This window comes from Rutidosis leptorrhynchoides, chromosome 11 (assembly GCF_046630445.1).
Source record: "Rutidosis leptorrhynchoides isolate AG116_Rl617_1_P2 chromosome 11, CSIRO_AGI_Rlap_v1, whole genome shotgun sequence".
Taxonomy (NCBI): Eukaryota; Viridiplantae; Streptophyta; class Magnoliopsida; order Asterales; family Asteraceae; genus Rutidosis; species Rutidosis leptorrhynchoides.
The window spans coordinates 157,933,653-157,948,629 of record NC_092343.1 but is presented as its reverse complement, the minus strand read 5'-3'; the positions used below and the strand labels follow the sequence as shown (position 1 = coordinate 157,948,629).

At 34.0% G+C, this 14,977-nt stretch overlaps 1 protein-coding gene across 1 annotated transcript; it reads left to right on the top strand.

Annotated features, from left to right (window-relative positions):
• The first annotated feature begins 234 nt into the window (after positions 1 to 234).
• On the top strand, positions 235 to 957 carry LOC139875117 (uncharacterized). The gene has a single exon (XM_071862480.1). It carries the CDS (start codon positions 235 to 237, stop codon positions 955 to 957), a length of 723 nt encoding a protein of 240 aa, XP_071718581.1.
• The last annotated feature ends 14,020 nt before the right edge of the window (positions 958 to 14,977 follow it).

Below are 14,977 nucleotides of genomic sequence, written 5' to 3'. Positions count from 1 at the left end.
ACCAACTTAAAAAAAATTCTCGAGAAGAACTTGGTATAATATCATTAAAATAGAACAACCCCTAATAAAATTAGGGTGTGATATTTCTAATGAGTTTGTTAAAGTTGTAGGTAATGGTTCAGAAACAAGCTTTTGGTATGACACTTGGTGCGGGCCATCTCCATTAAAAGATGCATTTCCGAGGCTCTTCAAACTCGAATCAACAAAAGATATCGTGGTATGTGATCGTATAAAATGGGCCGAAGACACTGTTTCCTTCAATTGGGCTTGGATCTCGAACCTAAATGGAGAGCCGAAACTGAACTCTCGAATGCAACATCACTGTTAAATAATTTTGCTGCCCCCTCTTTCGACTCTGACAGATGGATTTGGAAATTTGGAACGTTCACTACTAGCGCTTTCATGTCACATCTAATCGAACTTGATGCTTCCACATCCTCTAACAATGACCCGACAATTATCAATTCATTGATCCCCCAAAAGATTGGGATCTTTATATGGCGTGCTAAACAAAATAAACTCCCTCTCCGAACCGAACTAGACAAAAGAGGCATCGATCTCCACTCAACGAGATGCCCGGTATGTGACGATGACCAAGAAACACTCCACCACTTACTTTTGTCGTGTAAACACTCCATCGAAATATGGAATAGAATTCTCCAATGGTGGAAACTAAACAACCTACGCATCGCTAATCTCAAAGAGCTTTCAAAATGCTCGAACCCGTCTTTAAAGTCGCACTCTGGCTTGGCATTATGGCAAGCAGTGGTGTGGACCACGTGCTATTTCATTTGGAAAAACCGAAATGACTTTGTGTTCGGTAACGCTAAACTAAGTTGTCCTAAGATCGTATCAGACATTCAATCAAAAACCTTTGAGTGGATTAAATATCCTTGGAAAAAAAGGCAACTTGGAATGGCTACAATGGATCACCAACCCTTTATATTTCGACTTTAATCCCACATCGAAAGCAGGCATCGGATAAGGTAGGTTTTTTGCCTCAATCTTCGATTGCTCCATGGGACAAGGGCTAAGTGGGTAAGGATAGACCACTTTGTCGTTGGGGTCCAACACTGTGTCATCTATCCCGCCCAGTTTGATTCGCTCAAGTTGTCCTCCCCATGTAGTCATTGAAGATGAAAGCTTTTTCCTACATCGAATCCTGTAACGAGTGCTTATCCTCCTCTTTTGTCTCGAGATTTTTTTGTTAGTTTAGGATTACATGTATAGTTTTAATCGTGTATTCCAGGTCTTGATCCTGCATTGTAAATTGTACCCTTTTTTTTTTATTTATAATAATTGCTGGCTTTTCAAAAAAAAAAAAAAAAAAAAAAAATATATATATATATATATATATATATATATATATATATATATATATATATATATATATAGTGGTAGGATCAAGAGGGAAGTAACCATTCGGGGGGAAGCGGGGGAAACAAAAACTTTTTTTTTTCGTTTTTTGAAAAAACTTTGTTCACGAACATTGTAGATGAGATGAAAATATGAACATTTAGTTGAGACACTTTGTGATAAATGTTTTTATTTTGGCGGGAAAACGCTCGAAGAAGTAATATATAACAATTATCGTGTTTTTCGAGCGTATTTTGAGGTTTTAGCTATTGGGGTTTAGATATTAGGGTTTAGATATTAGGGTTTAGATATTGGAGTTTAGATATTAGGGTTTAGATATTAGGGTTTAGATATTAGGGTTTAGAAATTTAGGGTTTAGGGTTTAGATTTAGGGTTTAGATTTAGGAAATAGATTGAGTTTTTAACACGAACGGTTTAGAGTTTAGGGTTTAGGGTTTGGTGTTTTGGGTTTTTACTTCACAAAACATGAAAAAAACGTTCATATTCTTCACGAACAATATTATCTTGAATGTTATTTTTGTCGATCGTTTTTTCGCCTAAATAATAACATTCATCACGAAGTGTCTCTTCTAAATGTTCATATTTTCGTGTGATCTTGATGCCGGGAAAAAAAAATTCAAAAAAAACGAAAAAAATTATTTTGCTTCCCCCCGATTGGTTACTTCCCCATTGATCATGCCCTTATATATATATATATATATATATATATATATATATATATATATATATATATATATATATATATATATATATATATATATATATATATATATATATATATAGGGGCATGATCAATGGGGGGGGAATTTTTTTTTCGTTTTTTTTTGGAATTTTTTTTTTTTGGCATCAAGATCACATGAAAATATGAACATGTAAAAAAGACACTTCGTGATGAATGTTATTATTTAGGCGGGAAAACGATCGACAAAAATAATATTCAAGATAATATTGTTCGTGAACAATGTGAACGTTTTTTCTTCTTCATGTTTTGTGAAGTAAAATTTAGCCCGATTTAGAGTTTAGGGTTTGGTGTTTTGGGTTTATTTCATAAACCCAAAACACCAAACCCTAAACTCTAAACCGTTCGTGTTAAAAACTCAATCTAAACCCTAAATCTAAACCCTAAACCCTAAATTTCTGAACTCTAATATCTAAACCCTATAAACCCTAATATCTAAATCCAAATATCTAAAACCTCAATAAACGCTCGAAAAACACGATAATTGTTATATATTACTTCTTCGGGCGTTTTCCCGCCAAAATATAAACATTTATCACAAAGTGTCTATATTAAATGTTTATATATTCATCCAATCTATAATATTCGTGAACAAAGTTTTTTCAAAAAACGAAAAAAAAAATTAGATTTTGCTTCCCCCACTTTCCCCCGAATGGTTAATTCCCTCTTGATCCTACCACTATATATATATATATATATATATATATATATATATATATATATATATATATATATATATATATATATATATATATATATATATATATATATATATATATATATATATATATATATATATAAATTTCCTTAAATAACTTTTAACCACAATTTACAAAAACTTTTTGGTTTATATATATATATATATATATATATATATATAGTGGTAGGATCAAGGGGGAAGTAACCAATCGGGGGAAACAATTTTTTTTTTTGTTTTTTGAAAAAAACTTTGTTCATGAACATTATAGATTAGATGAAAATATGAACATTTAATAAAGACACTTTGTGATAAATGTTTTTATTTTGGCGGAAAAACGCTCGAAGAAATAATATATAACAATTATCGTGTTTTTCGAGCGTATGTTGAGGTTTTAGATATTAGGGTTTAAATATTAGGGTTTATAGGGTTTAGATATTAGGGTTTAGAAATTTAGGGTTTAGGATTTAGATTTAGGATTTAGATTGAGTTTTTAACACGAACGGTTTAGGGTTTAGGGTTTAGGGTTTGGTGTTTTGAGTTAATGGAATAAACCCAAAACACCAAACCCTAAACCCTAAACTCTAAATCGGGCTAAATTTTACTTCACAAAGCATGAAGAAAAAAAAACGTTCACGTTCTTCACGAACAATATTATCTTGAATGTTATTTTTGTCGATCGTTTTCCAGCCTAAATAATAACATTTATCACGAAGTGTATTTTCTAAATGTTCATATTTTTGTGTGATCTTGATGCTGGGAAAAAAATTACAAAAAAAAAAAAATTGCTCCCTCCGATTGGTTACTTCCCCATTGATCCTGCCCCTATATATATATATATATATATATATATATATATATATATATATATATATATATATATATATATATATATATCACTTAGTTGTGTTATTAAAATTTTAGGAAGACATAATTTCACTTATTAATTTATACATTTTGTTTACTTATAGTTTAATACTTATAATATAACTAAAAATGCATAAATCTTTTTTTTTTTTTTACGAGGAACCCCACTATGGGCCAGAGCACATTGGCCCCCCCACCGCAGGTAAACCCCGGGTAAACGGCAAGCCAACCCTCCACCGCTACCGGGTAAAGCATCCTCCAGCTTTGGGTAAAGCATACTTTTTATTTTCTTTATTAAATTGTTTTTCCGTCAATTAGAATCGATGAAGATTTCCACATACCAAGATGCGCAAAATGTGATGGAGTTCTTAGACCGATGTTAAATCAATTTACTTATGAACGGAAGTTAGATCAATTTACTTATAAATGGGTCGATTTGGGCTATGATATATCTCTCAGTGGGTCAAAAGGTAAAATAGAAAAACTGCTTGATAAACAACAGATCTAATGAACTGAAAGTTGCCCAATGTATATCTTCGATCCATAAAACCTCTCGAATCATTTTTATCAAAGTTTTAGTTTTATTATCAAAGCATATATATTTGGTAACCATATTTGATACACTAGTTATTCATATAAAAGTTTGAACGAGAAGTGTTTCAGGTCGACGCAACCTCACATGTATCTAGTTACCAACCATTCATTAAATAACCTCCCATTTTACCACCTCGAGTATTATGGTTTTGTAAAGGGACTTATCTTGTTTAGTATATAGTTACCAACTAAATATTTTTTCTGTTGTGCTTATGTTACGTTCATGCATATCCCAATAAGTAACATCATTAATGTTTCCTGTTTAATATTAAGATCTGTGCAGCCCAAATGGGGATTACAGTACTAGTTTCAAGCCAATCACTCATTAGGTAATCTGAATACACTTAGTTGATACTATCTGCATTTTCTATTTGTTGATTAGTCGTCTTTTTAATGCTTAAAGTTGAGTAATCGAGCAAGAAAGTTCAAAAAGTTGTCAAGGGTAAGAATGAGAACTATGAAATCTTAAACGGTCGTAATAGTGTCCATCCTAAGGCAATACTACTATCCAAAAGCAAGCTGCAGGCCAAGCATCTATGAAACTAAGTACAGAGTGAAAACGAAGAATTAAAGTTGACTAATAACAGGAACATTATAATTATACTTATACATACAGTCTTATACCTAGAGTTATAAACTTATAACTAGTGCCAACGATTAATTATCACTATTTTATCAGTTCTTTATGTTAAAATAACTGGTTCTATATGGCTTTGTCTTTTATCAATTTTCAACACACTACAGTTTAGCTTTCACTATGTCACATCTTTTAATCCTAGACCAGCTTAATTGATGTATATAATCAGTGTAGACAAAAAACTTGTAAACATTGTATAATTATACTAAAACCTAAAGCAATCCATTCATACTTGAAGCTTTATTATTTAGGGCTTCTAATAAATATCTAGGTTAAATTGTCGGTCTCTTGAATATGTTTCGAATAAACCGCTAATTAAGTTATAGCAAAGATGATTAATCGAATTATTAAACCAATATTTAAAAATTCAACTGGAATAAAGAATGTATGTATCATAGAATTCAATTAAAGAAGATAATAAGTCGAATAGAAATTACAGGAATCAAGTTTTTTCATATACATATACATAAGTACGCTAATATGAACAAATCAAATCAACTTTTTGAGGTAAAAATTAACCAACCGATTAAAGTTAAACGCCCAAATTACAATGCCTTTTCGTTCTAAGTTTTTTATAGCAAGGTTTTAAGGGTTTAGGTCACCATAGCTTAATAAAGTTACAGAACACATCCCTTACATTTTTATATCGTGTGTATGCTCCAAAACCAAAAACCTTTATTTGCAGAATAGGTCCTCTGGTCAACTAAAACTAATGAAGTACTTTTTATTTATTGAGCAATACTACATCATTCCCATACTAAGATGCTTAAGATGTGATGGAGTTCTTAAAACCGATGTAAGCCTATCATTTAGTGTTCACTCTATCTAAGAATTTAAACAGTACAATGAAAACTAATTAATTGATGAGCGGTTGGTACTTTGATGGCGTTGACATCAATAACTTCTTTTCATAGTACAATATTATCGAAGTTAGTTTTCTTTAAACTGTTTATATTAAAAGTCAAATACTTATGTATAACTATTGTCTAGAAGTCCAATTATTATGTATAACTATCGTCTAGAATAGGGGTGTTCATCGGTTCGGTTTTCGGTTTGTTCGGTTTATTCGGTTCGGTGTATTCGGTTTTGAAATTTTTTTGGGCAAAACCGAACGGAAAACCGAATTCAAAGTTAAAACCGAACCGAACCGAAAACCGAATTCAAATTCGGATTCGGTTCGGTTTTCGGTTAAAACCGAATACTATGAAAAAACTGAGAACGATGGTAGTTTAATTGTGGCGTTACTGATGTCTTAGTTATTTATATCCTAAAACAATGACGTACTATTAAATTATCAAGAATTCGATGATTTATTAATATTTACAGCTTAATTATGACGTGTATCGCTTCTGTTATTAAGAACAAGAATATAATAATTTGAGTAACATAATTATAATGTGAGTTACCAAATCGTCATATGGGTGAGAACATATTTTATTGTTTGGATCCTAAATTATAATGACATTAAAACATAAATATACAAATTGAATATATAAAAATTTGGAATTCGGTTTTGAATTCGGTTTTCGGTTAAACCGAATTCAGAATTTCCAAAACCGAAAATCGAACCGAAAACCGAATTCAAATTCGGTTTCGGTTTGACTCGATCTGAAAACCGTTTTTAAAATTCGGTTTGATTTTTTTCCGGTTTGGTTTCGGTTTGGTTTTCGGGTTCCACAGTTTCAAACCAAATACTGACCACCCCTAGTCTAGAAATGTGTTATGTATATTATTCACAAACAAATCAATGTAAGATATTATGAAATATAATCTTTTACTTAATATTCAATTTTTTTTAGAACGGCTTTACTTAATAGTCAATTCATCATGGAGCAATTTATTTGAAGACTTGTCTCTATCTAACATCTTCACTGATATCCTCAATTTCTTGCTGAAACAGAAATTTAAAACAAATATGGACCATTATAAATGCTGATCGATGACAAAAGACTAATCCCGGGTCAGAATCATACGGTAACTGTTAGAAACAAACTTGTAACCCACAAAATTGAAATTTTTGTATGGAGGGCGAAACAAAAATGCCTACCGGTTAGGGTGGAACTCGACAAACGTGGTATTGATTTACACTCCACACTTTGCCCACTTTGTGAGGGAGAGGTTGAATCGATTGACCACATCTTTGTACAATGCCCAAAAGTAACAATATTTTGGAAATGTTTTTTACGGTGGTGGGGCATCTCGGAAGTAAAATTGTCATCGTTGGACCCTTTCCTAGAGGATACTGTGTTTCAATCATTCTCAAAATACGGCAAGTCCATATGGGAAGCAATCAAATGGGTAAGTTGTTATTGTTAGATAAATTACAACGAAACTGAATATAAATCTATACATGATACAAATCAGAACAATCGCAACATATAATCATATTAACAAAATAACTATGAACTGAAACGTAAAACGATCAAACCGAATTTAAGGTTGGAACGGGCTTGTGTTTGACACAATTCTCTTAAACAGATTCGTCGTCTGTTCCCAGGGTACACCGTTCGAAGCAGCGTACTGCCGAACTTAACACTTGCCTGAAAAGAAGTTCGGAAGCAGAGAAGCTGAGATGGAGAACGGAATGCTTTGTTAGTTGTGTGTTTGTTTCTGCAGACTTAGCCACTATTTATTTACAGAAAGTTGCAGCTTAATCATTCCAACAAGTGAGTGGGTAATCATTCTATATCATGATCAACTATTCCACCAAGTGAGTGTGTATCTAATCAATCACTTGTGGGTCTCTAACAGCTATTCACCAAGTTGGATAATCATGATCCAACTACAACTGTATGTCATGATCTAGCTAACTGTATGTCATGATCTAACTACAACTGTATGGACCAAAAATAAATCGTAGCTATTCACCAAGTTGGATTATTGCAAAAACAGGCCACGCACGGGCCGGAATTTTCAGAGCTGCATTCGTGCGGGCACGCCCATTGGATCGCAGGAAATCCCAAGTTTTTGCACCCCCTGCGCGAGAGTAGGTGCTAGAGTAAAATATGGCATAAGGTCTTGACATAGGTTTGGAGATAAGAACTTATATACCTCTCATAAGTTTATCTCCACTCCTATGTGGGACAAGATGCATTCCACTAGATTTCCATATTTTTTGCATCAAACACACAACATTGAGACTCGATATCTCATTCACATTCTATCCGTTTTAGACACACTTTAACTCATTTTAAAGTCCTCGTCAAGGACTACAAAATCTACTAAATAGCTACTAATATGTATTACGTTATCATATATTAATGTGTGTCCAAAGTTTGGTAAAAACCATTTGTTTTATCCAAAATTTCCAACAGTTATGTGCTATGGAAGTCAAGAAATGCCAAAATCTTCAAAAACAAAGAATGGTTAGCTCCGAAAATATTAGCTGAGGTGCAATCGCTGTCATTCGGGTGGTTCTCAAAACGAAATAAGCATCTTTCCTTGGAATGGCATCAATGGTTGTTAAATCCGGGGTTCTATGTTGGTGGCTCAATAGATAGACAAGGCGTGGGCTGAATTTTCCTTATAATTTTGCTTCGTGTAATATAGTTTGTATTGTATAGTTTCCAGTTTTTACCTCTTCGTTTGGTTGCGGTATGGGATTTGTATAGTAGTGTGCCCATACCTTGTAAATCCCTTGGTTTTGTAATATTTCTCAGTTGATTAATTCAATTATGCTTGCTTTTCAAAAAAAAAAAAAAAAAAGGACCATTATAAATACAAGAAAGATACTACACTTATAACACATATATCAGCTAATATTATGTAAGAGTGCAAACCAAAGTTCCACATTGATCATGAGACAAAACAAATGTATGTATATAAATCTAAGGAGAAGTCATTCTATCACCAATTAATTTAGAATAATGATGGACTCTTGACTTATATTGATTATTGCAGAACATTGTGTTGTGTTTACATTGTGTTGTGTTTGGGCTATACGATCCTATCATATAAAAGTCAAGAAAAGCATATGTGAAATGCATATAGAAATATAAAACTTGCTCCTATCATATTAAAGTTAGGCAAGAAAAGCATATGTGAAATGCATATAGAAACATAAAACCTGGGTTTTACTTGCTCCTATCATATTAAAGTTAGTCAAGAAAAGCATATGTGAAATGCATAGAAATATAAAACCTGGGTTTTACTTGCTACAATAGTAGAACTTTCAATACTTTCACGGCAAAAATAAATTTCATTCTTCTAGTTATTGAACCTAATTATCATCCTACCTTATTAATTATTGTCACTTGGCATGACCAACGAATTTAAAAAAAGAAAGAACATAGCTAGATATCATAAATTAATGTGTTTAGAAGGATTTTCCTTATATGATCCTATCATATTAAAGTTATTAAAGTTAGGGTGCGTTTGATAAAACTAAATAATTTAGCGCTGAATGGTTCAGAATCTGAATAATTCAAAGGCTCTGAATAAACTTTGTTCTGAATGAAAATAAGCTGTTTGATAATCATTTAGAATGAACGATATAAACTGAGTAAAATTATCTTATCAAAGTGTAACATGAATAAAATATTTAATATACTTGTTAGTTAAGTGTTCATGATAGGATTTGAGGAGAAAATTATGAAAAAATTAGGCTCTTAATGGTTAAGAGAGTGTTTCATCTCTGAATGGTTCAGCACTGAATTCTGAACCATTCAGCACCATATGTCATTCAGAGGTTAAAAACAAACGCACTGAATACTGAATGGTTCAGCATTCAGCACTGAACCATTCCATTAAAAGTCAAACAAACACATCCTTGGTCAAGAAAAGCATATGTGAAATGCATAGAAATATTAAACCTTGGTTTTACTTGCTATAATAATAGAACTTTCAATACTTCCACGGCAAAAATGAATTTCATTCTCCTAGTTATTTTAACCTAATTATCATCCTACCTAATTAGTTTTCGACACTTGGCACAACCAGCGAATTTAGAAAGAAAAAAAAGAAAGAGAGAATAGCTAGATGTCATAAATTTATGTGTTTAGAAGGATTGTTAGGAAGATTGGGCGGGAGGAAACATTAAACAATATCTTCCTTTATATTAATATTCCTTAGTACTTTCGATCTTCTATGAACTCACAACACACATAAAAAGGAAAAGGTCTTTCGTGTTCGTGTGAATATTTATATTCTAACTCATGCGGCGTAACAAGTGTAGCTCATGACCATTTGAACATTAGATCATCTTATTCGAGAAAACATCATGACTTCAAGGCTACCTGGTTTGACGTCACACACAAAAAGATATACATATATTGTTAATTTAGTTTAACTTCTATGAACAATTTTATGATTCGTTGGGAACTTAAGTATGCTTTGGTAAGACATTAGCGTGTAAAGACTTAACTGATGCATCATGTATTGTATATTGTATTCTTTATGCCATTAAACTGGTAATATTAAGTTAAACTTATGCCATTAAACTGGTAATATCAAGTGCTGACCTCACTTTTTGGTACTTGCATATAGTACTTCTAATATTAAGTTGCAGGAATAGGAAAATTATAGTCGATGGTTTGAGCCATTCAAAGATTCTCAAATCATGTTTTGTTCCTTGAAAGCTATGAGAAGCTAGAGGCAAAGTAGACTTTATTTAACTACCTACTCCCTCCTTCCCATATTTATTGTTCAATGGCAATATTCCAAGGTAATTTTTTTGCTTTGATATCCTCTTTTAGGTAACCTATGTTTATTTTGACGTTTAAAGAACTGTTTTATCCAATGTTAATTAAAAAGCGGAGTATCGTTATTTTTAAGTTAGAGCTCCGTAAAAAAATTAACGATACTCTACTCTCTTAAGTAAATCATATGCAAACCTGATTAGTAGCACTCACCTGAGGATATGGAAGACCTCGTGAATGATGATTCTTACGAACTGGATATTTACTTAATTTTTGTTATGTTCGTAATACGACCGTAGATGATGTAGGTGCCAATAATCAGGCTTGCATATAATTTACTTTAAAAAAATTGAGTATTGTTGATTTTTTTACGGAGTTCTAACTTAAAAGTAACGAAACTTCTCTTTTTAGTTCACATTTGATAAAACAATCATTTAAAGGTTAAAACAAACATTGATTACCTAAAATAGAGAATCGAAGCAAAAATGTTACCTTTTAATGTAATTGCTCTATTCCTTTTTTGGATGTCTCAAACAATTTGTCCACTTCCATAAATTGATATGAATAAAGCGGTAAAGTCTATTAGTACTACAAGAATAATTCTCCACACTTTTGTGGGTTGTATATCATTCAATATATATAGATACAATATACAAGTTATATATGGATACAAATACAATAAGGAAAATATCAATTCCTATTCTATACAAAGAAATAATCTTTATATAATCTTATCTCTAATGCCCCCCGCAAGCGGAGTGGTGGAGGACCGACACGTAGCTTGGTATGAAACGTCTCGAACAACGGTTTTGGAAGACTTTTAGTGAAGATATCCGCAAGTTGGAGTGATGTAGGAACAAACTTTGTATATAACTTCCCGGAAGCAATGAGCTCACGAACGAAGTGATAATCAATATCAATGTGTTTAGACCGTTTACGAGAGACCGGATTTTGGCTTAAGAATAAAGCACTTTTTATTATCACAAAGAATAGTCGGTCGATCCGGAGGGAGTATATGCAACTCTCGCAAGAGATGAGTAATCCAAATAATTTCGGCAGCGGTGTTAGCGAGAGCCCGATACTCAGATTCGCAACTAGAACGAGCAACTGTCGGTTGCTTCTTAGCACTCCATGAAACAAGATTCCCTCCAAGAAAGATAGAATAACCGTAAGTAGAGCGGCGTGTCTCAATTCATCTTGCCCAATCTGCATCAGAATACCCAAGAAGAGTAGGTGTAGGAGCATGATGAAAACTGAGACCAAAAGTTAAAGTTCCCTTAACATATATAAGAATACGTTTTACGGCTTGAAGTGCTCAATTGTCGGGGCATGTAGAAATTGACTCACCTGGTTTACAGCATACGAAATATCCCGGCGAGTAATTGTAAGATATTGTAAAGCTCCGACAAGTGACCGATATTCAGTGGGATCGGAGTATGGAGAGCCGGGTGGTAAAGCATTCGGCAGTTGCCAAGGGAGTAGCAGCCGGTTTAATATCAAGCAATTTTGCCCGAGTAAGTATGTCATGCGCATATCTAGCTTGACTTAAGAATAATCCAGAATCAGTGTATGGAACTTCCAAGCCAAGAAAGTAGCTAAGTTTACCTAGATCTTTAATAGCAAATTCATCATGTAGTTTAGAAATGAACTTGCGTATAATGAAAGCATCATTACATGTGAGAATAATATCATCGACATACACCAATAAATAAAGAATGAGAGTACCAGACTTGTAAATGAACAAAGATAGGTCAGCACGACTGCAAGAGAAACCAAGTGTAACAAAAAAATCACTCAATCGTTGAAACCATGAACGTGGAGCCTGTTTTAGGCCGTAAAGAGCGCGCTTTAATCGACAAACATGAGAAGGCAGTTGAAAATCAATAAAACCTGGCAGTTGTTCCATAAAAATGGTTTCTGTAAGATGACCGTTGAGGAAGGCATTTTTAACATCTAGTTGGTGCAATAGCCACTTATGAAGAGTAGCCAAAGAAAATACAATACGCAATGTGGATGTTTTGACAACAGGACTGAATGTAACAGAGTAATCAAGTCCTGGAACTTGCGTGAAACCTTGCGCTACTAAACGAGCTTTTAGTCTATCTATCGAAGCATCAGACTTATATTTGGTCCGAAAAACCCATTTAGAGCCAACAATGTTACCTATTTTTGGACGAGGAACAAGATCCCATGTATTATTTTGATGAAGGGATCGCATTTCATCTCGAATAGCAGCAAACCAAGCGGGATCTTTTGATGCGATTTTGAATCCTCAAGGTTCCTTACCAGCAGTAAGGGCCTGATGTAGAGGTGATTGAGATAATACTGCGAGATCAACAATATGACGCGGCTTTGAGTGACCAGTTTTTGAACGAGTTGCCATGGGATGAGTTGACGTAGTAGTCGAAACAGATGGAGCAACCGAAACTGGTACATTATTAGCTGGTTCAGAAACCGAAGCTGGTGCAGTAACAATTGGGGCAGTAACCGAAGTTGGTGTAATAACAGTTGGTGACTCTTGAGAAGGTGAATGACTTGGCATGGCAGATGCAAGCACAGGAGCAGCCGAAGATGGATCATTGCATAACGAACATGAAGAAGAGCAAGAAGGGTGCACAAGAGGCGTATTCGGCATTACAACAGTAGGTTAAATTGTTGATGGTGCTGGCAGTGGTAAGCTATCTTCATAATTCGCGAAGATAAGAGAAGCCAAATCAGCAGATTTTAAATTCTCAGAATACGGGAAATAAATCTCATCAAATTGTGTGTGCCTGGTGATATAGATACGCCCAGACATAGGATCCAAACAGCGGTAACCCTTGTATTGCGAGCTATAACCAATAAAGACACATGAGATACTTCGAGGTGCTAACTTGTGAGGGCTGTAATCACGCAAGTAAGGAAAAACACGACAACCAAAAGTACGGAAAGTAGCATAATGCGGTACAGTTCGAAAGAGAAGTTTATAAGGTGACTTATGATCAATAACTTTAGATGGAAGTTGTGATGCCCCGTCCAAAACCATCATGTACGGATCATCAACAATAGGTCCATTACACGGTATAACACTATATGCTGTTTTAAAACAAGGTTTTGCATTCATAAAAAAAATAACGTTTTTCCAACTACAAAAGTTTTACAAAAGTAACGTGCTTCTACAAATAGAAAGCATTAATAAAAGTACGTGACACTTAGGTCATTACATAACCAAGGTTCGAATAAAACATAAGTAGTGAATGCAAAGTAAAAAGTCCATGCTTAGGAGACATCTCTAACATAGCAGAGTACAATGGAAGTCTAACACAACAAGTCTATTACAGCGGAAGCAATTTCATCTAAGCACATGAGGAATAAAATGCTTAAAAAGTCAACACGAATGTTGGTGAGCTATAGTTTTATTGTAAACAATAATGTAATGTAGACCACGAGAATTTGTATTCAAAACAGTATGAAAAGTATATGCTTAACCGTGGGCACTTGGTAACTAACTTAACAAGAAATATAATATATCACCCCCTAAAAGTACACTTGGCGAGTGCGTTAAAATAGACGAAGTATTAAACACCTGTTAAATGCTAGCGCGACTAGCCCGAGTGGGGATGTCAAACCCTATGGATCCATATCTAAGATTCGCGTTCACCGGTTCATAAACCAATGACTAAACGTTACCGAGCTAAGGGGAAAATTTGTGCCGTTATGTCACCCACACATATATAAAGTTAAAGTACTCGTGTCTAGTAAGTAAAACATAAAAAGCGCATGTATTTTCAGTCCCAAAAATAGTTGGAGTAAAAAGGGAGTTATAACTCACAGTAAATGTATGGTAAAGTCGATACGAAAATGTAAGCAAGTAGTAAGTCGGTCCAATAGGTCCTCAACCTAAGTCAAAGGTTACTAAGTCAGTAAATCGTCCCATAAAGTTTAAAAGTAAGTAAGTTAAGTCTTAAGTATCATCGTTATCATCATACGTAAAAGATAAAGTAAGTTTTCAACAAGAATAGAGATCGAAACAAAGGGCTGAATTCGATCAGCCGCTACGACCACTATACAAACTGAAATGATGCGCGGCCAGTGGCCAAGGCTCCGTTTGTGAGTCCTCTTACCGCTATCCGAAGCTCAGAACCTAACTTGATGTCGTTTGACCGTGGCGATGGTTCAAGCGCGAGTAGGTCAGAAATTTCAGCACATCGTTACGAAGGCGTAGTGAACTTCGGAAGACTATAAATACTAAACCGTATATCGGATTTAGGGGAGTCTTAAACAAAAAGTCATCTACACAAACTGAAATATCTGGAAATCAACTTTCTAGAAGCTCCAGGAGTCTGATCAGACCCTGAAAAACAGATTCAAGTGCTCCGGTGGGTTTCTCGGTCTTTGATGCTTATAACGGTTCTCATCCTTGATGCGTATAAGCCTCAAGTGTACAACTC